Raw genomic sequence first — 20,873 nt, 5'->3', positions numbered from 1 at the left:
AATGATCAGTTTCCATTCCTACACATATAAAATATCCACTGAACAGCTTTACATTGATTAAAAATACATTTCCAGATATGTCTACAATCTTTATGGAAATGAATATGAATCTTCAAAGACAAAATGATTTGAGGGGGAACTCATCAATTTGACGAATTCGGTGGGAATTGGTAATAGTTACAAATGACAACACAAGTTATTTCACAGGTTTACGTGACTTGCGTGACAACGGTGCCTTAGTACTATTGCACCTCGCCACGCCCCTTCCCCCATACCTTGAATGATTGACAAATTGCACGTCTAATCGCACACGCGACTGAAAGACAGCATCCAATAGGAACGTTTGAGGGCGGTACTAAAAACATTGCGATAAACTTTGGCATTATTGTGACATGAACGAGGTAAGATACCACCTTACCGGAAATACAATTCCACAATAAACGTCCAAGTAAGGTTGGTTGAGCTGGTTGAGTTTAATTTGAAAGTGTAAACCGGAGTTTAAGTACGATACAAGTCGACTCTAAAACCATGCTTATTTGTTGATAGCAAGTAGGTTAAATGTCGCTGATTGTGGGGAGGTAAAAGTCGTGATTAAGTAAAAGTTTTTAATCTTTCCTTTACTGCGACGTGTCTGGTTGGTGCCTGCAAAACAAAAGATGGCGAACAAGGAGGAAAAGAGCCCTGATGGAGTGAAATATTTCAGACTGGCGGAGATCGAGGAGCAAAACACGTTTAAGTCTACTTGGATCGTCATCCACCACAAAGTCTACGATGTCACCAAGTTCCTAGAGGAGGTGAGGACACACATGAGACCCCTTCACGTCACATGGCCTTTGTACCGGAAGTGTAGGGGGTAGATACATGCTTTCTGTTGATATGGACAGAAGGGCTGAGCAATAAGTAAATTAAGAAACTCAACTGAGTCATTTAAGGGCACAGTTGTCCATGCTAAGTTGCTAGAAGCCAAAAGTAATGGTAATGTTGTGTAAAAGTAGTGAAAAGAGGGGGGATGACGTCCACTCAAATGTTCTAGATGTCCTTCAGTCAACATTTTGGACCGTTGTCAAGGTTGCGCCGAAGGACGCTGATGGTGGATGCAGTGTGAAGGCCACCGGAGGTCATGTCAGCAGCGTTAAAAGATCCAAGTGTTGACAATAATTATGTACATGTTTGCTTTCCCTCTTATCAAAACTCATTTTATGACACGTTCAATGTCCAACCCTTGTCTCCAGCACCCTGGTGGGGAGGAGGTCCTGAGGGAGCAGGCGGGTGGAGATGCCACTGAGAGCTTTGAGGACGTGGGACACTCAAGCGATGCGCGGGAAGTGGCCAGCCAGATGGTGATTGGCGAGCTGCATCCGGTCTGACCACCTTCTTTTCCATAGTATTTAGTCAGGATTTAAAAAAAACAAAGATGGCGTCTGCATTGAGTAGACAAACATGACTCAGCGTTTTGTTTGTTTGCTTGCTTCTTTGTGCAGGACGACAGAGAGAAGCTGGCCAAGCCCTCCGTGAGTTCACTTACAGTCGAGACCACTTTCAGTGGTGGCTTCATAAAGATTATGATGTGTTTGTTTTCCAGGAAAGTCTGGTGACCACCTTGAGGGATGAACAAAGGTACACACACAAACAACAAAGCAAACGTACGCTGATACTCACATGCGCATGAATTGTCCTTGCAGCTGGTGGCCGAACTGGTTCATCCCAGCCGTGGTCGCCGCCATCGTCACGCTGGTGTACCGCATCTGCACGGCAGAAAGCGAGGTGTGACGTCATGGCCTGCTGCGGTGACATCATAACCGCTCGCTCTCTGATTGACAGCCGAGGCTCTGCCCTGCAGACGACTGAAATTGCACTTAAAAATTCAGATGTATACATTTTTTTTTGTAATTCTCCGTGATCGAAACATTTTGAAATCGTCCAGGAGGAGCGGTGAAGGCGCTCCGAGTCATGTGAGCAACATCAAGAAAAACAGCATGATCGCCAGGCATCTGCTATTACATTGTGCGATGGTATGAATGAACTTCCTGTGTGTATGAGTTGACTTGAATGAGACCAAATAAAATCATTTTTCATCAATTATCAATTATTTCTAAGTAATAGCCACAAAACTTGCTGACACAGGGAGTCACTTGCCAATAGATGGTGCTACTGTCGTTCAAGAAAAACATGCCAAATGTCACTGAATGTTTCACCACAAACACATTTAAGAATTTGAGTGGGCAGCAGGAGGCATTCAACGATAGTGACGTAAAATAAGAATATTGATGAATGAGCATTTGTTTTTGTAAGAGAAAGTGACATCAGGATGGTCTATGATGTCAGTGTTGACTTTGCAGTGACGCACTCGGAGACAGTGTTATGTAACATAACGCTTTACTGACGCGGACATTTGTAACGTGCTGTTTGTGTCGGCATGATGCCATGTTCCTGTGCAAGCGCTGACATGTTTGTGTTATTTATGGGACTATAGATGCATTATTCATTCATTTTCTACCGCTTATCTTCATGAGGGTCACGGGCATGCTGGAGCCTATCCCAGCTGTCTTCGGGCGAGAGGCGGGGTCCACCCTGGTCACCAGCCATTTACACTCACATTCATACCTATGGACAATTTGGAGTCTCCAATCAACCTCACATGTTTTAGGAATGTGGGAGGAAACCCACGCATGGAAATTGAATTTGAACCCGGGTCTCCTAGCTGTGAGGCCTACACGCTAACCACTCGTGCAGCCCTATTCTGCATTATCTTGAAGACAAAATCAACAGGATGTTCAGGCTAAAGCTTTGGATATTTCAAGGAAGAGGAGTTATTTTAAAGAAACATGGGTTGAACAAAGACATCACCTATATAATAAGTGCTGATTCTTTCAAGTCGTTCTATTAGACCGGATAACGTTTGTTTTCAACATTAGTGTTGGCCAAGCTATGCTTACAGGTCAAAATGTCACATTGATTTTGCCTCTTTCTTTTCCAAATTTGTGTTGCTGGTCGTCAATTTTAAAACACGTCTGCATGCTTCTCTGCCATTTTAAATGTGGTACTCATTGATGAAACATAAAGCTGTTGCTTTGAATGTCAACCTGCACACAAGTCCACATGAATTCATGTTCATGTTGTATGTAGTATGTGTGTTTATGTGTGTTTAGTTCAAGTGTCAGTGGTTGAAAGTTGTTCTACGTTAAGTACGTGATAGCAGGTGCAGCATTCCGGGTTGTGGGGGGGGGCTGGGCTATGACGTTGGGGCGGGTGGGGGTGTTGTCCCCTCCTCTATACAAGCCATCCCACACTGGGATCACATGGACTCTGACCGGCGTGCAGCACACTGAGGGGCGGCTTGGCAGCCGTCATGTCCCACTCAGCGCTGCAGTTCCAGGCCGGGGACGAGGTGCCGTGTGCGGGCCCCGACGAGGATGATACGCTGGCAGACGAGGATGACATCTGCCAGCTGGAGAAGCACATGTCAGAGCGCCGGAGGGCCAGGTCGCTTCCGGCATGCCCGGCTGCCCTGCTGGCTGCTGTGGCTGGAAGTAACGGGCCCAAGAGGGTGACATTTGCAGACTCCATGGGCTTGAGTCTGGCCAGCGTCAAACACTTCAGCTCACTGGAGGAGCCTCATGTCCCCAGCAAAGTGTTTTCTCGTCATGCCAGCTTCCCTCCACAAGGAGACCGTCTGGGGGTACTGGACCAACACTTTGACCTCCCGCAGCCCCATGACCCAGACGGTCGTGTCCAGCATCTGCGCGTCTGCTTGGAGCAGCTCTCCGTCACTCAGTTCGACGTGCGGGGGCACATACGTGTGCTGAGCGGCAGCGCACACAGAGAGGTTGGGGTTCGCTACACCTTCAACGACTGGCTCTCCCATGTGGATGCGCAGGCTCTGCTTGTGGACGTGCAGCTTCCGGGTGCTGTGGGCATGCGCTACAGCTTCACCATGTACACGCCGCCCTTCATGGAGCCCGGCTCGGCGGTCCACTTCGCCGTGTACCTGCGGACTGATGAGGGTGAGTTCTGGGACAACAACGACGGCCGGAACTTCAGCCTCTGGTACCGAGGTTTACACGAGCATTTTGTCGGTGCCTCCTGAGCGATAGTTTGCGCTTTGATGTCATTGCATCAGAGGTGATGCCATCTTCAAAAACTCAGTTGAAAGGCCAAAAGGCCACTCAGAAGTGATGACAAGCTGAAATAAAAGTCATCTGTGGACGTGAGACGTGGTTTTGTTTGGTTTTGTTCTGTTAGGACCAAGATAGGACAACCATGCCCCGGGCTGGATTGCAATTGTTAAACTTGTCATCATCCAAAGTCCTGCAAAAGAGGCCCAAATTGACCAAAGTGACCCCCATGTTTGGTCAGTCAACACTCGTGATTGGTGCGTTCCAGAGCGCTGGGGATTAGGAAATATCTCACTTGGACACATTATGGCGGTTCAAAGCATGCAATGTGAAAGTAAACAAAAACAAATGGCTGACCTCAATAAGCATCTTGTTTAGTATTAGAGGTGCTTTAAAGTTGAAGGGATGAAAACTAGTCAGTCACAAATTCCCCAATTTTCTACTTCCCAGCTGTTTGGAAGCCAGCACTAATGTGACAACAGAGTGTAAACAACTATTTGAAAAATGTAAGCCACCATAAATGCAGCAAACGGAACTCTCTGTTCCTGATCAATGTGGTCCCAACGACGACCCCTGGTATCAGGCCACACAACGTGTGCGGCATGTGCAGGGGTTGACAAACACGACATCCATGTTTGTGTGCAAGTGGACCAGCACGCACGCCCCTGAGCTAACACACTGGTCTATTATTAGCGTGGCACGGTCAATCACCTGCTTTACCTTCGCCCTACAAAACCTTTACCTGAACGCCCCTCCTCTCCTTCTGTGCTGCAAAGTAGGAAAAGTCATCTGAGACTAAAGCATTTTTTGGTTACGTGCCAAAATACTCTGATGTTTCCGATTGTGACTGCTTTTATTTTGTTTTGACTTTATATACAACATTCACAAAGGATATTCGCTAAACACCCCCACGATGCCTCTCCCACCTCAGAGATAGCATGTGGCGGTTGGTTGATTGGCGGTGATGTCACGTCCTCATCTCTCTCCTGCATGCTGCTACTCAACCACTGTCTTCTGGGTCTTGAACATGTGCCCGATGGCCACCTGCAAGACAGCGCCATCACTTTTACTCAAGAGGACACACCATCATACAACACTGGCCCGAATTGGCCATGCTTGACTGGTCGGATGTTTGCGTTTTTGGCCTTTTGTGTGAGTTTATGACTTCCTGTTTAACCACTTTGTACGGTGTACGGTGGCTGTGTCAGTATTACCCACTGCACAAACTTTTGAGTCTAAACCAAGGTTAAGATGATCCTACATTCAGGTCCAATATGAAACAGCTTGGAAAATAAATGGACAACAACATGCATTACAGTGTAAAATGATGCAAATAAAAATTGACACAGATGGATTTATTTCAGTTTTTTTCTTGATTTTAACTATCCCTGATAAATTACAGCCATTTGTCTTCTATTCGTATTAATGTATTTCGACTTAGTCAATACTATCTTCAGAAAATACCACAATAAGACAAGGTAGGCGTAACAGCGCTGCAGAGGCACCAGGGGGCGCCAAGCACCAACCGAGCACTGACTGTGACCTCGTCGTGATTGCGCATGGAAGGTGTGTGTGTAAGACGCCCTGATTGGCCGGTGTGTGCCGTAGGAGTGTGGCCCATTGCACCAATCGCTGGTGAGGGGGTGTGGCCTTCATGTAAATTGCTGCGGCTGGACTGTCTCCATCAGTTTGTCTCCTTCAGCCCATCTGACCTCACTCCCTGTCTGCGACCCCTGCTGGTCTCAGCGTTTTGATGTTCTTTTTGCACTTTAAACGTCATCTAAATAGGAGATGTTGACTGTGAGGATGACGGGAATTCTACTTAGTGTCAGATTGAGAGCATATATTCACAGTATTTATATGAAAAAGCAATAAGAACATGGTTACTGTTTGTGTTTCGCAACAGGACACGGACGCACTCGGAGGTCCGTCTGCTCAGCTCAATTTGGACTTCCTGTGCTGGCCTCTGATCGCGTTGAATGGCTGCTTTCTCCTCGACGCTGCACTTTGAGTGTTTGAACGTCCTGTGTGTGTTTTCTAAATCCTGCTCATGAATTATTCAAAGACGTTCTAAAGGCCCGTTTAGAGTGCTGTGGTCCTCGTGTCTTTTTCCGGAGGCACAATCTTTGCTCACAGACTGCACATATTTCTTCTTCCTCCTCAGGTGAAAGCCAATGTTACTGTTGCCATTCAAAACCAGTCTTCTCCCGACATGGCGGCTTTTCCCGATACACACAAGAGATCTAATATGAAAAATGAGCTGGAGGAGACGCCGTGGAGGGAAGCCACAACTCGTGTGAAAAGTGATACTCCACTGCCTACCACTCCCGCCGTCTCGCCATGTTGCCTGCCTGTGAGCATCTTTGATAACATCCATGGAAGTGTGTGACCTTGACCTTTAACCTCAACACACAGCCAATGACCCGAATGACTTTCCTGCGCTGCAGCCTCATCTTTTGTTCCTCCAATATGACAGGCAGGCAACCAATCAGCGGTTGGTAAATCTGATGCATGAACATTGCAATTCATTAACACTGGCCTGTTAGGGGCATGTCGCCTTAATTGTCTCACTTGTGCAAGGACAAAGACAAGACAGACACCTGGACGCCACAACACCAGGAGAAAGGTCACCTGAACAGACGGATCAAATAAACGGGAGGGAGGGAATTAAAAAAAAAAGCACAGAAGGAATCATCTTTACTGTTACGGTGTGTGGTGGAGCAGCAGCCTGGAGGGTGTACAGTTTCGGGGAGATGCAGGCAGGGAGGTGGGTGGAGGGGGGCTGCGGATTTCCACTGATTGAACGGGGGAGGACAAGCACAGGAGGGAGCGGAAAGGGGGCGGGGCTTGGGGTTGATGCGAATGGGGAGGGTGAGAGCGGGCTGGGGGCGGGGGGTGATGCTGGCATTCACGCAGGGTGTTGTCCTACTTTAGTCTGCTTTCAAAATGCACGGCGTTCCCAATGTATCATCAATGAGGGGTGATTTCACTTCCACGCCGCAGTAAACGCACACAGGGATGGCCATAATAATCCATCGATTGCTGGTTAATGGCATCTTGAAGGCACTGAGGCACAATGGGAGTGCACTCGTTGGGTGCAGCCAGCAGAGGCGCTGTTTGTAAATGTACCTGACAGGTAAAACTCCCCTCGAATGACTTACTGTCAGCTGACTGGCATTCTGTCCAAGTAACTCGAAATGACAGAATGGAACCAAAGACAGTGTGACATTGCGGTGACATTAAGCAGCACTAATGGCCAACTACTGCCTCTTTAGACTGACACCAACGGCACACACACGCACACACAATGCTGCTCAAGTGGCAGCCTGCAGACAACCTGTGAGTGAATCTATCCATCAAACCTCCTCTGCAATGCTCTTCATCCTCCTGTTGCCCCCCCCAAACTTGTTGTTCAACACCCACACGCTTCCTCGCTCATTAAACACAACTTGCTGATTTCGATCTGCGGCTGCAATCCATCATCTTTACACCCTAACCGAGTTACACAAAACATGGCGACAAAGAGAGCAAATGATGTCCAGAGAGAAGGTGAGCTCCCCACAAACTGAAAGCGGGAAAGGAAGTCAAAGGCGAAAGCATGCATTATGGGTGCGAGGTTATCGACTACCGGTGGTGGTTGCTCAGCAAACAAGTGTACATCTGCATGCCGCACGTCTGTGGACATCACCTGTCTTTGTATCAGTGCCAGTGACTGCCGGCCCTCCAAAACCAGCCTCTCCACAGTTTTGGGGTCATCTACTTGCTTGTTGGCCCTGAAGGCATCACGCACCCGCCGGAGGGCATAGGTTCTGCAACAGACATAAGAACATGTGAGCTCAGACCACAATAAAAATATTGCATATTACAAGAGTCCCAGACAATGCTTTTATTAGGCCCTACTGGGAATTGCAGCTTTAATGCTAATGAGTAGCAGGTGTCTCCAAGAAGTGCTAATGTGCACTTTATCCACTTTTAATGTGGACACTGTAACTCTGTACTTGTCCAATGTAATGGATGCAATATATCACATACAACTATGTAACATTATGGAGTGGAAGACTTGCATTTTAACAGGAACATCATTCTGGGTATCCCCCCACCCCATGATGAGTGGTTGGTATGTACATCGGGGCAGGCTAAGCTAGCCAGAGCCATATCATGATTTACATTAAAAAGCAAGCGTTCGCTCAAAATTGGAGAAAACAAGTGAGGGAGGTGATCTCCCATTTGCTGATCGTACCAGGCTCTAGGGACATGTAATGCTATCAGAACATCATTAAAAAGTCACTTTAGCACAATAGCGGACCTTTAAACAACACACTGAAGGACACAAGCTTGAAGAGAAGATTGGGGAAAAAATGGATCATGTCGTAAATGATAAAGTTATTCTAATATAAACTCAACTGGAGGAACTTCACGGTCAAATTACTGCAAGTTGACAGCTGAAAGGCGCGGGTCGCAGGCAGAGGTCGTCCGAGTCCGAGCGACTCGGCTCTGTCAGCGCTAATTTGATTTGTGAGGCTTGTGGACAGAAAACACCATGCCGGAGATCAATAAACCAATAGTCAGCCAGGAGAGGGAGTGTACACAACATCGTGGTCCACTTCCTGTTAGGACAGGCCAACACTCTAATGATGTTGTTTCATGAATACATGTCAAGTTCTGGAGTGAAAACAATTATGGGCTTGATTCTTCCTCTTGATGGAGCAGGGCTGCGGCACAGCTGGCAGATCCTCAGCGACCTTGGGAAGTTTTCACTCTTTTTCTTTTGTGTCTGTCTTTGTGTGTGTGTGTAGAGCTCATTTAGGATTTAAGACCGAGCCAGTAAAGCAGTGATGGATCAGATTTACGAGCCGTCGTTAAACACCAGTGGCGTACAAGGACATGATGGAGGGATGACGAGCAAATGTGTTTTATAAGATGGAGGGAAAGATGGAGCCAGGAGGAGGAGATAAAAAGATAACTTCACATTATTGGACACTGGGGGGGCACCTTCCTGCGTGGTTCGGATCCGACAAACATTTTCTCTTCAAACGCAAACTTGTTGTTGTTTCCTCTTGCCTGTGACGCAAAGCAGCTGCACTGAAGCACTTTCTCCTGCAGCGAATCATCAAAGTTTCATCTCTCGTCTGCTCTTATTTCCATCTCCTCCTCTCTCAAGACTGAGCCAACATCTCCATTGCCACTTCCAGGAGGTTCTGCCGGTGCTAGCTGGTGGCTGTTACTCGGAGACGACGCAGTGCCTGCAGCGACGTCTGACACATTGAGGTCATCTCTTGACAATCAACAAGTACACTGGTGCAATCTTCTCCTGCTGAGCCATCGCATTCTCTCTCTTTAACAGTGAATGTGTGCCTGCGTGAGTTGATTTTCAGGGCTAAAATGCTGAGGCAGTAACTGAACAGCAGAAACGATCACAAGATCTTATAAAAATAAAAATAAGTAAAACTGAAAGTGAAACTGGCTCCAATCATTATGGAACTGATACTTGAAGTCAATAGGTTGAGTTTGGCAGATAACTGCAACACACTCATTCATTATTATTATTAATATTATTACATAAAGGTTTCAACTTGAACTTCTCTCACACCCACATATTGTTTAATAATTGATACAGCTTGGGTAAAAAAATAACATTTTAGGTCTCCCATATGCTGAGAACTTTTAAAATACGCATTAGTTAAATAGAGACGATAAGATAATAGGCCGTGCATTGAACATTAAATGCTGTTGAGCATCGCTGAAGAAAAAATGTTCCATAATTTAACACGTTAAATAACAGTGTAGAAACAGTGACGTCAGAGGCAAACACACAGGCTACGTTAGCATTTAACTCGCAGCGAGCCTAATGTTTAAACCAACCAGCGAAAACATTAAAAGCAACAAACGAGCATCTTTTACCTGTAATTGTACGACGGGAAGTTTCTGCTTTCTCTCAACATCATCCGATAGAGAGAGAGCACCTGCGTACTGGAGAGCGCCGCCATCATGTTGCTAACAACGCTGCTGTTTACGTCTCAGCTTTAGGACCTAGTTGAGCAGTGTGCCCAAAGAGCGCCTGTTCGCATTTAACAATTTTGTGGCCGTTTTCTGCATTCCATATACATTTCATATGACCTAAATTCACATTTCAGTCTTACTGTATATTGTGCTACATAGTCACAATCGTACCAAGTTATACTAAATTGTACATTGAACGATAATTCGGACAGGCACATTAATGGCCACTAAAAGACAGTCAATGCCAAACAGTTGCTGAAGGTAAGCTTGTCATGCTGTTTTCGCTGTCAAACAAACCATTTAAACACCAATTGTATGTTTTACGCACACGAAAAAATGTAATATTAATGCGCGTTATACCAACACACTAAATGGCGTTCATGTCGATCCTCACAACGCTTTATTTCCACTGCGATCGTCCTTTCTTATTGATAAGTTTCAAAGCAGATAGATTTACTTGCGGTCAGCCACTCCTGTGTGTTTCTGTATTTTACTGTAATTTTGTTTTTGTATTTCACTTTTAGGCAGCGCTACTGAGCAATTGTTTGACTATATAATAAATGTGCAAGAGTTTCTGCTGTGAGACTTGAGATGAGAAGTGTCATATTTACTTGACTTACTTCCATGTCTGCTCTCTGTTTGGTAGGTCAAGGTTCTGCTCACTGAACAAGGATCCTTCCATCCTTCCTTAATCCTGTGATCCTTACTGATTGCTCCAGAACGAATCAAGTGTTAAACATCTCTCCTACAGCTTGTCCTTGCCTCCTCCACCATTGGTCCCTTTGTGGCGCTTTCAGGTAGGTAATCCCTTCAGGCCGTGGATTGCATTGATCGTGCCATCAATTGTACTTTCATGTCCTGCATCCACGCGAGAGAACACAACACTTGCTGGAGGCTAAAAGTCGCTTTTGCGTGAGAGTGCACAAGTTGTAAACTCTGGTTTAACGCAGATATGTGGACTTCAATTTGAGCACTGGCAGAGTGCAGGGCTGAACCATATTAAGCATAAACCCTGAAACTGTATCCGCTCACCCTCACAACATTTGTGTTGATCTATTTGAAGCCACGTGCTGCCCGTCTCCCTGCCAAGATGAAAAGTAGCAGACAGGCAAAACAAAGAAAACAACCTTCACGGCATACGAAGCATTTTAGCCACAGGTGGCTCGAGTTTACAGGGCTAAATGTTAGCGTGTCCATCTGTTCGAGAAAGACTCTGAGCTCTCACGACTTCCATCTTCTGTCCAAGGACACATGTCGATGTCATGGGAATGCCCCACACATCTTGATAATGAGCGCAACGTCGCATAGCAACTGTCCCCTTGTTCATTTGCATCTTTTTATGTCAGAAAATCTGCAGTCTAATCGTGTCCCGCATTGGACTTTTGTGACCTTTCCTGTAGCCATCTTTGGCCAAATGATGACGCTGAAGTCATAGCACATCCCAGATGACCTGACCTTTTATGCTGCATTTTTCTCCCCCCACGGGAACATTCTGCTGAGTTTTCATTCTTGAATTTTATGATGGGTCAGTTGCTTCACAGAGCCTGTAGGGGTCATTTTCAAAGGACTGACTTCAAATTGACCTCTTTTTACTTTCTATTCCAGCCCTATGAATGTCGCATCATGATCCTTCGCCAGCTGCTCCGCCCTTCTTCCCGGCAGCCCTGCCCCTTCCTGCTACCTCTTCAGGGCATCACAGCATCTCGCCGGTGTCCCTGCACAGAAAGCCCCGCCCTCAGGCCTGAGATCGGTCAGGCAACTGTGGACGTGTTAGGCCACTCCTACCCCTGCGATGACTTCACCAACATCACGCCAAAGATCCTGGCCAAAGTGGGACGCAATCTCCACAACCAATCCCATCATCCTCTCTGGCTCATCAAGGAGAGGATCAAGGCTCACTTCTACAGGTGGGAACACTGCTGAGCCACCTGAGTGTCACATGACGCCCACCACATGCCAGTCAAACAAGCCCCCCCGCCCCAGCATCCTCGCCCTAGTTTGCAAACAATCAGCTGAGTGTGCGTCTCCAATGCGTCTTCAGGGAGGGAGCAGTGTTAAAGTTTACTGCGCTCCTCAGCGAACGTTGTATCTTCCTGAGTTGTCATAAAAGTGCTTTGCAGCAATCGGCACATTAATATTGCATTAGGAAGTCGTTAAGCCAGTTGTGCGATGGTGCTTTACGATTCTGCCATTTGAGGGTGTCTTGACCTTTACTCTTTAAGACGTGCATGGGTGGCAGTCTGCAGAAGCATTTTGATCACTGATGATTATTTTTATTTGTAACCGAGTAGTCCTGTGGTTGTTGTGTGCCGCAGTGCCTACATCGGTCGCTGGGGCAACCCGCTCTTCTCCGTCCATGACAACCTGAGCCCCGTGGTTACCGTGGAGCAGAACTTTGACAGGTTGTCCGACTGACAGGCCCATTGTTAGTTTCTCCTCCTCCATCATTGTCATTCTTACTTTTGCTGTGGTCGATTGACAGCTTGCTGATCCCGCCTGACCACCCCAGCAGGAAGCGTGGAGATAACTACTACCTCAACAGGTAAGTGCCCCCAATGCACAGTTAGTACAGGAGAACATCCTGGTCATCAGCCGTGTGTTCTCAAGGGCCACCATGCTTCGCGCTCACACCTCTGCCCACCAGCGGGAGTTGGTAAGATCCGGCCTGGATGCCTTCCTATTGGCTGGAGACGTTTACCGACGGGACGAGATTGATGCCAGTCACTACCCTGTCTTCCACCAGATGGAGGGGGTGCGACTCTTCTCCAACCATGAGGTAAGATAGAGGCCCTGACCTCTGTTAAGAAGGAACCACTTAGTGTCCCACGACTTGTGCGCAGCTCTTCTCCAAAGTCAAAAACGGTGAAGACCTCCAGATGTTTGAGGCCTCTGGTCGCAGGACGCCTCAGAAACAGGAAACGCACAGCCTGGAGGCTGTTAAGCTGGTGGAGTTCGACCTGAAACATACTCTGACGCGACTCATCGCTCACCTGTTTGGAGAAGGTCAGCTGGCAGGAGGTGCCTTCAAAGATATCATCAGGATTGATTTCCACCTCTTCCTCCTCAGATGTGGAGGTGCGGTGGGTGGACTGTTACTTCCCCTTCACTCATCCTTCCTTTGAGATGGAAGTGCGTTTCCAGGGCGACTGGATGGAGGTGCTGGGCTGTGGAGTCATGGAGCAGCGGCTACTCAACTCTGGTCAGAAGCACACACACACACCAATTTAGACAGTTTGAAAGTGCTTATTGTAAGCCTTACTTGCAACATGCCGTTTTGTGTGTCTGTAGCTTTAATGCAAATGGACTTTAAAAAGTTTGAGGGACACGTTAGTCTTATTACATCATTACAAAGTGACCTTCGTATAACAGGGCAGCTTTAAACAGGAAGAGTAATACATCAGCTTGTGGATGAAACATCCTTCCGGAGCGCTCAATTGATTGGCTCGTTGCAACATCACACGGGTCTTAACCCTGCCCACAAATGCCTGTCAACTCATTGAGTGAGTGCACTCATGGTATCCTCTCCAGCTAAATGGTGAACTCACCGCTTTGCCTGCTGAACAAAGTTGCACCGCCGCGCTCCACTGGCCCACTGCTTGTTCTGATCAATAATAGATAGTTTCAGACATGGAGCGAACACGCCCATCAGACCGCCACCACCACCATCGCGCTGTGTGTGTGTGACAGCAGCCATGACATGTTTAAACTGGACAATTAGTGGAGAGGGAGGGGCATTAAAATAGTTCAACTGGATGCTGAATATGTTATTGGTCACAAACTAGTACGACTAACTCATTTTAACTGACCGTCACTTACACACTGGCGTGTGTTGGTAACCACACACACACCGTTCTCCTTCGCACTCTCCCAACTCCTCACCCGCTCCACCTCCCTTACATTTCCACTGCGGCAGTGTGGCTGGTTGCCCTAGTAACGCGCCACATTCAACACCCCCCCCCCCCTTTCGCTCTCCATCCAATATTTCTGGAGCAGAGCATTCGAGACAATAGCGAGGGAGGAAAAAAAGAGAGGGACGAGAGAGCACAGGAGTGACCGTAGTGAAGAGAGAGAGAGAGAGAGAGCGAGGATGGAGGGATGGAGGACCAGTGGCAACAGGGGACACCAGTTGGCTTGTGTGTTATTTAATGGTGTGACCGCCATATGTGTTGCCTGAGGCACAGTGTGATGGTGGGGGGGCGCACGGGGTGCTGAGGGGAGGACAAAGGAGAGATGAAAGAGGAAGCGGGAGTTAGGGAGGAAAAAAGGACTGATGGAGGAGAGGAGGGAGTGATGGATGGGTGAGGAGTAGGAGGGATGAAGGAGAAATTAAACATCTTCATTAATTCACTGACGGAGGAGGTGGTAGAGCGAGCAAGCGAGCGAGCGAGAGTCTTTTTCTTCTTCTTCTTCTCTGCTTATTTATTCATCAGCTTACACTCCACACCAACACCTTTGCTCTGTATTTGATTTTGCATGTTTTTGAATGAATGTGTGTGCACTAAAACACTTGTGTGTCTGTCTACGTGTGTCCCACGGGTTTCCCCACCCAACATATGGGACTTGTGCTAATGGACACACCCCCTCGCCCAAAAACCTGATTTACACACGCCCCACGGGACAAGAGGGGGCAGGCACGTGCCAACAGAGTTGTGTGTGTGCGCGTGTGTGTGGATACTGAAATCTGATTAAAGTCGTGTTGGTGACAATTAACAGCCTCTCAAAGCTGTCGCCCCGGGCCCTCTGGGAATGTGTGTGTGTGTGGTTCAGGTGCGTGCTTTCCAGCTTAATCCCCCCTTTTGAATAAATCATGTGACCCCTTCCCCCTTACCCCGATCCTTCTCTCATTAAACGCCGTCTGACGTCACCCCCACGGGGCTTTGCTTCATTTTTCATTTTTTTCTTCTCCTTGCTGAGTCAGCGCGTTCATCCTCATAGCTCCGCCCACTCAGAGGATGGAGAGATGACAAAGGTGGCACTGAAGGAGAGAGAAGAGACGAAAATGAAGCGTGGCCACCTTTCTCCTCTGTTATGTTTTCTGGCTTGTAAAGACCCGCCTTCTCTTGACCCCTGGCCTCACTGTGACTGACGGCTTTCTTAGCCCCTCCCTCCCCCATCTGTGTATCCCTTTCATCCCGACATTCCTCTTCCAATTCCACCTCAATCATCCCTCACACTGTCTGCCTCCCTAACGCCCCCGGTTCTCCCAGTGGGGGCAATGACTGGTGGCCAGCTGGTACCCCCACTCACACACACAAACGCCACCAACAGCAGTCTTTTTAAAGAAACAAGCCTAAAAAATAGCAACGTAGTCTCTCCAAAACATATCTCACGGTGTGCAACAGACCAATCTGATGTAAGACCATGTGTGTGCGTGTCCGTCTGTCTCGGGGGTTTGCGAAGGGCAGAGCAAACATTTGTTTGTGCAGCGATCCATCTCAGCAGGCCGTTGTGGTCCATAACAAACAGAGTGGGGGGTGGGGCTAGGGTGTTAGGGGGTGGAGCTTGGCTGCATCCGCACGCACGGACACACAAAAAACACTTGACGTCTGATGCTGACTCTCTGCCGCCATGACGAGCTCAACATATTTGCCTCACATTCTTGGGATGGTTTTGAGAGGCCTCGCGATTACAATCAGAGCAACGTGGCTCCGTTTCTGGTCACGATGCCGCTTGATGTTGCGATTCATGAATATTCCAACACATCTATTAATAGTGCGGCGCTCTAGCACATGGAAGTAAATAGTTGACTGTTGAAGGTTTTCATGTGATCATTGGAACTCATCACATACGTCTGTGAGCTGGCTGCGGCACAGTCAGGCACCGGGATCAGTTTTGTGGAAAAAGATAAAACACAGAGTTAGCTTCATCACGCCACAAATCCCACCGATGACATCATCCAAGCTGGACAAATCCTGACACGCTCGTCGGCTCTTTCTGGCAGCTGTGTTGTCTCAGACTCACACTTGCCATTTGTCATGTGGCACTGCAGGTCTGATGCTCCTCAAACGTTACACATCATCTTCTATGACTCTCATTTGGTGCTGATGGCACAAGGCTGTTTTTGGAAGAATGAAATTTTTAACCGTTCCTTTACACGACAATGCCTTTTTAGTGAGTGAAATGGCACACTTTTAAACACTCTTAAAGTCTGAGTTTTGTTTGTTAAAGGAGACCTATTGTGACCTATTAATGTAGTTACATTCTTGTATTCTCATGTTAAACAATGCCAAAGTTTCAGATAATGAGGTTTGCGCATTTGGAAGTGAGCCCCGAAAGAAGTTTGGGATGGCTCTGAACGCTCTGTTTCAGATTTGTACGCGACAACAGCATTTTTATGATAAGTCGTCACCATCCTCATCAGCCGATGTAGTGTTCCGATTTGAACACTCCAGTTGATGTCATAAGAAGAATCAATGACATCTACCATGACGCATTTGGGGTTGATTGATTCAAAAAACTGCCTTGATCAAAGGTATAAAAACCTCATTTCGACCTCCAAGCTTAAAAATAGCATCCCTAAATGGAAGCTTTGTTGCGTGTGCCTTCCAATGCTCAGTGACGCCATCTCGCATTGTCGTCAGGATTGTGTGACATTGTCGTCGTCACCATCGTCCTCAGCCATTTTTTGAATAAAACACATAAAAATGTCATTTCGGCCGCTTGTTTCTAGGGCAACAGCATTTACGCAACTAAATTGGCAAGTTTTGTTTATAAGTTTGTTATTCGAACATTCTACATCGTGTCAGAAGAATCCACGTCCTCTACAACTTGAGGGCGGTTTGATCAAGGCTAGGTTTTGAGAAGGCATAAAAACGTCGCTTGAACTGGTCATTTACGCAACAAATGCATTTTTGTGACTAAAAGGTTTAAAATAGCATCTGAAAGTGGAAGTGTTGTTGCGTGTGCCTCTCTATCCTCAATGATGCCATCATGCACTGTTGCAGCGCACCTGTTGTCAGGACCGCATGACATCATCGTCGTCTTCATCATCCTCGCCATCATGACCTTCCTCCCCCGTTATCTTCATCATCCCCCTCTGTCAGCATCGTCATCCTCACCCTCATGCCACATCTGATGCTGTGCGTGTCCATCTGTGCCCGTGTGACTCAGCGGTGTGTGCGTTTTACCGTGTGTGACATGTTCCTCTTGTCGCAAAGTAATACGATTACAGCGATGAAGACATCAGCTCGGCTTAATGAGCGCAGTGTTTGAAGACGTCTACCTCAGCGGCAGCGTTTCATGTCACCCCTGGGACATGGTGGGCGGGTGGAGACTGTGAAAACAATGAGATGATAATGAAGACGAGGGTGGTTGTTGTCGACAAGGTGAAGTCATCTTCAGACCTACATGGAGTTCTCACCGCTTACTTACCAGGAGGATGAAGGTTTCTGTGAAACAGAAAATGAAGGTCAAACATGGAGTGTTGCACTTGTAGGAGAAGCTCTCCGAGGGAGTTCACATGATGACCTGAGTGTCATCCTTGTTACGTTACTGTGGGCATAGAAGCAGGAAGAGGAAGTGGAACAAGTTCAACTCCACTAATGAAATAGCAATAGCGGCTAGCTGTTGATGCCATCATGGCGGAAGAACGACTTCTTCAAAGCGAGCACTTTGTCGTGAGGACCCCTGGAGGAACACTTCAGCACCGCCCGTGTTTGCGGCGGACAGATGGCGAGGCGGGCGGCCCTGAAGCACGCCGAGCGCACGAGTGTTTGCGGAGGTGTTTTGGACTTGGGAGGATTTCCTTCTGCCGCTGCTGCTGTTCTCTTGTCCCATTATCCACTTTGTAGTCTGGAGAGGACGCCGTTTATCCCCCCCATATGGAGACAGCGAGGGGTTAAATGTGGCGCGGCCTCCTCCACTACCTGAATGTCACGGTGCACAGATGTGACACAGCTGGAGTGCACGGTGGCAGGATGCGACCGGAGGGCCTCATCTATCTGGGACAATCTTTGCAATCTCAGCTCTGGCATCTACTTCCCGTTAACACTATCAGCTCTGGCATCTACTTCCTGTTTACTCTGCGCTGACATCTATATTTAAATTCCTTCACCAACACCCACTTCCTGATTACATTTAAGCTCTGGGATCTACTTCCTGTTTCACATCTACCTCTTGTTTACTCTCACGGCTCTGGCATTTACTTCCTGCTTCAAGTCCATGCTCTGACATCCTGTTTGTCGGCCTTCGGGGTCTAAATGACAGAGTAGACATCAAAGTGCCTTAACCCGAACTAAACTCCGGTTCAGGTCATTAAGCTGCGGGTAGCGCCGCCTCCTGACCTCCAGCGCTCACAGCTAATCCGCTGCTAATTTGATTCGTGCTGGCCACAGACGTGGTAGGTTTGTCCGCATGTGTCGTGAAGGCCGTGGGGACGTCCACCTGTCTACCTGCACCTGTGAAAGGGACAGACGAATGGATCAATTAGCAGCCTCTTGTTGCCTGGTTACTAACAACTCTGCATAATTGATGTTTTCTTCATCACTCATTCCCGGTCTAGCTGGTTGCGTGATTCATGTTCACAAGAAGGGACAAAGAGATTGGCTCGAGATTGGTGCTACATGTTGCATCCATGGCTGCACACTGACATTTTTGTCTTTCTTGGAAGTCTTCTGGATCATAAATCAAGTTTGAGCAGGGGGGAGGAGCCTGCCAATAGTCCATTCAAGGTCTGCTAATAGTGATGGATGTGAGTGGGATGTGGATGTGTGCGGGTGAAGGAATGGAACTCCTTCGTGTACCCTGAAGTGACCTGATGGAGGTATAGAAATATCTTTGTTGTAGTGTTTTCTTCTTGGAAGCGATGATGTTAGGGAAGAGGAAGGTGGAGGAAAAAAACATGGCGGACAACACATCTTGTCTGCTTGTGTGTGTGTGTGTCTAATTAAGAGCAGTGTTTGGTGTCATGGCCATCTATGTAATCATAGAGCTTAATCGCTATGCAGCAATGCATACATTTACTCACCGCAAATCTAATTAGCAGACCAACCACTCTTTTTTTATGATTATTAAACGGCGCTCTAACCGGATATGGAGAAGTTCTTATTGATAGATATTAGGAAAGACGTCAGTTTGACATGAAGAGCTGCTGTGGAGGCGGGGGCGATGAAGACTGATGAGCAGTCACACTCTGATTGCTTTCTCATGAAGTGAAGATTTATTCCGTCTTGTTGGACCCGTCGACCCCCTCGCCGCTCATTAGCATAGAAAGCACATTTCTCTGTTCCTCATTGGATACAAGTGATGAGGCCCTTCCTGTTTGTGTAGCTTGATAATGCCAACCTATGACCCTTATACTTTACCAATGGTGTCATCTTGTGTGGTTCTAGCCGGTGCCGACAACAAGCTGGGCTGGGCGTTCGGACTAGGCCTGGAGAGGCTGGCCATGGTTCTCTACAACATCCCCGACATCCGGATCTTCTGGAGCCAAGATGAGCGCTTCCTCACGCAATTCCAAGTGGACGACATACACAAGGCTGTCCACTTCCAGGTAGCAAAGACATGTAAGAGGAGGCACATCCATAGAGGGATGGAGGAGGGGGCTATTGATGAAGTAGTTTCCTTGGAGGCTCCAGTGGGATCATGGCTCATCTCCTGCCCAGGGTCAGTGCACCTCTCCTGGGCTGCACCTCTCCACTTTTGCCCATTAAAGTCTGGATGGTCCGTGATACACACCTAATCAAGTGGAGCTGCTGCTGTGTGTGTGTAAACAGATACACACACACACACACACACGCATACCGAGGAGGTTTTAGAAAGACGGTTGATGTATTACCACCACACATCATAGAATTAAATACCATGACAATAAATCCCTTTGGTGGCTTTCAAAGCAATCCCATTAGATGCTTTGTGACAGGAAGTAAACACATCAGAAAATCATATGTCCATTTTCTCACCATCTTTGTCCTCCACTTCCTGTTTGTCCCAAGGCACTCAGCAAATATCCCCCCCTGCACAATGACATCTCCTTCTGGCTGCCCGCGGACGAGCGTGTCTTCGATGCCAACGACTTCTATGAGCTGGTGCGCTCCGTCGCTGGGGACCTGGTGGAGAAGGTCTCGCTGGTGGATGACTTCACGCACCCCAAGTGAGCGCGCACACACACACTGCGGAGTGCTGGAGGAAGAAGGATGTAGGAGACAAGTGAGGAGGTGACATTTAGAAAAAGTGTTGACATTTAAAGAAACAATATATTTATGTGTATTGTAGTTGTTGTTGGGGGGAGAGGCAAAGAGGACAACTTCCTCTTGCTCATCAATCATTCAAAGTAGGCGTGGCCAAAGGAGGAGGGGAGAGGGAGGGTGTGTCATTACATTAGATTAATTTATGACATTACGGCTCAGGCTAAGTGCACATTTGTGCAACGTTAACGAGCCATTATCTCCCATTGGCTGTTATGCGACACCGCCACGGATCCTCTTGGGTCCCCATCAGAACCACTTTGCTCAGAACTTTTGACACCGACACGGCTCACATTGCACAGGATGGATGGAACCTTCCAGAAATTAGGCTTTTAACACAGGAAGAAGTACTTCCTGACACACACACATACACATGCAGGAGTTTGGAGTTCCTGTCGGGACAGGAAGTTGTTAGCTGTTCTGTGCGGGGCGCCGTGACGACCAGAAGCGCTTGAAAGGCTCGTTAAAGGTCAAGTGGAGCTCTTAACGAGCAATTAGCAGACAGGGAAAATGTCACGTGAATTATTCACTGTGATGACAAACGCCAGTCACATACCCACACCCTTCACACACA

The 20,873-nt window shown here is 47.5% G+C and overlaps 5 protein-coding genes across 13 annotated transcripts in view; 3 read left to right on the top strand and 2 right to left on the bottom strand.

Annotated features, from left to right (window-relative positions):
- Window positions 1-454: 454 nt before the first annotated feature.
- On the bottom strand, window positions 455-10,177 carry LOC131109170 (LYR motif-containing protein 4B-like). 2 transcript variants are annotated; one of them, XR_009120678.1, is made up of 4 exons: window positions 10,017-10,177; window positions 7,804-7,924; window positions 5,042-5,159; window positions 455-1,745 (listed from the first exon to the last, which is right to left on the bottom strand). XR_009120678.1 is itself a non-coding variant. In XM_058060848.1 (3 exons), the coding sequence occupies exons 1-3, from the start codon at window positions 10,103-10,105 to the stop codon at window positions 5,112-5,114; spliced, it is 258 nt and encodes an 85-aa protein (XP_057916831.1). In that variant the 5' UTR covers window positions 10,106-10,177; the 3' UTR covers window positions 455-5,111. The 2 variants fall into 2 exon arrangements, 1 of the variants encoding a protein (XP_057916831.1); XM_058060848.1 differs by having other exon boundaries at window positions 455-5,159.
- On the top strand, window positions 509-2,084 carry LOC131109168 (cytochrome b5-like). The gene is made up of 5 exons (XM_058060847.1): window positions 509-794; window positions 1,233-1,361; window positions 1,482-1,511; window positions 1,583-1,617; window positions 1,683-2,084. Exons 1-5 carry the CDS (start codon window positions 657-659, stop codon window positions 1,768-1,770), a joined length of 420 nt encoding a protein of 139 aa, XP_057916830.1. The 5' UTR covers window positions 509-656; the 3' UTR covers window positions 1,771-2,084.
- LOC131109167 (protein phosphatase 1 regulatory subunit 3G-like) lies at window positions 3,287-4,211 on the top strand. The gene has a single exon (XM_058060846.1). It carries the CDS (start codon window positions 3,350-3,352, stop codon window positions 4,085-4,087), a length of 738 nt encoding a protein of 245 aa, XP_057916829.1. The 5' UTR covers window positions 3,287-3,349; the 3' UTR covers window positions 4,088-4,211.
- The window catches only part of LOC131109171 (neuritin-like), a gene marked incomplete at its 5' end in the record, with an annotated part of 27,839 nt that continues 12,101 nt past the window's right edge, over window positions 5,136-20,873 (bottom strand). Inside the window, 6 exons of the mRNA XM_058060849.1 lie at window positions 5,136-5,159; window positions 7,804-7,924; window positions 13,106-13,311; window positions 14,944-17,388; window positions 17,487-18,511; window positions 20,015-20,234. The remainder of the gene's footprint in view (window positions 5,160-7,803; window positions 7,925-13,105; window positions 13,312-14,943; window positions 17,389-17,486; window positions 18,512-20,014; window positions 20,235-20,873) is intronic.
- The window catches only part of LOC131109166 (phenylalanine--tRNA ligase, mitochondrial-like), a 12,654-nt gene continuing 515 nt past the window's right edge, over window positions 8,735-20,873 (top strand). Inside the window, exons 1-10 of one of the 8 annotated variants that reach the window (XM_058060842.1) lie at window positions 8,735-9,383; window positions 10,762-10,912; window positions 11,721-12,022; window positions 12,431-12,517; window positions 12,598-12,657; window positions 12,723-12,891; window positions 12,956-13,118; window positions 13,183-13,314; window positions 19,445-19,605; window positions 20,048-20,205. In XM_058060842.1, coding sequence (XP_057916825.1) covers window positions 11,739-12,022; window positions 12,431-12,517; window positions 12,598-12,657; window positions 12,723-12,891; window positions 12,956-13,118; window positions 13,183-13,314; window positions 19,445-19,605; window positions 20,048-20,205 — 1,214 coding nt within the window. In that variant the 5' untranslated portion in view covers window positions 8,735-9,383; window positions 10,762-10,912; window positions 11,721-11,738. The other 7 variants (XM_058060844.1, XM_058060841.1, XM_058060845.1 and 4 more) reach the window with 7 other exon arrangements.

The sequence above is a fragment of the Doryrhamphus excisus genome, chromosome 21, assembly GCF_030265055.1.
Source record: "Doryrhamphus excisus isolate RoL2022-K1 chromosome 21, RoL_Dexc_1.0, whole genome shotgun sequence".
NCBI lineage: Eukaryota > Metazoa > Chordata > Actinopteri > Syngnathiformes > Syngnathidae > Doryrhamphus > Doryrhamphus excisus.
Note: the sequence above shows the minus strand (reverse complement) of the source record. Positions and strands in the feature narration are given on the sequence as shown.

Bases quoted from the DNA above. Each gene is read 5' to 3' on its own strand.
- LOC131109167 (XM_058060846.1), top strand. From the start codon at position 3,350: ATGTCCCACTCAGCGCTGCAGTTCCAGGCCGGGGACGAGGTGCCGTGT.
- LOC131109170 (XM_058060848.1), bottom strand. From the start codon at position 10,105: ATGATGGCGGCGCTCTCCAGTACGCAGGTGCTCTCTCTCTATCGGATG. The intron at 7,925-10,016 runs GTAAAAGATGCT...TGTCTGTTGCAG, and splicing joins TTCCCGTCGTACAATTACAG to AACCTATGCCCTCCGGCGGG. The intron at 5,160-7,803 runs GTGATGTCCACA...GCTGTCTTGCAG, and splicing joins TGGCACTGATACAAAGACAG to GTGGCCATCGGGCACATGTT.
- LOC131109168 (XM_058060847.1), top strand. From the start codon at position 657: ATGGCGAACAAGGAGGAAAAGAGCCCTGATGGAGTGAAATATTTCAGA. The intron at 1,512-1,582 runs GTGAGTTCACTT...TTTGTTTTCCAG, and splicing joins AGAAGCTGGCCAAGCCCTCC to GAAAGTCTGGTGACCACCTT. The intron at 1,618-1,682 runs GTACACACACAA...TTGTCCTTGCAG, and splicing joins ACCTTGAGGGATGAACAAAG to CTGGTGGCCGAACTGGTTCA.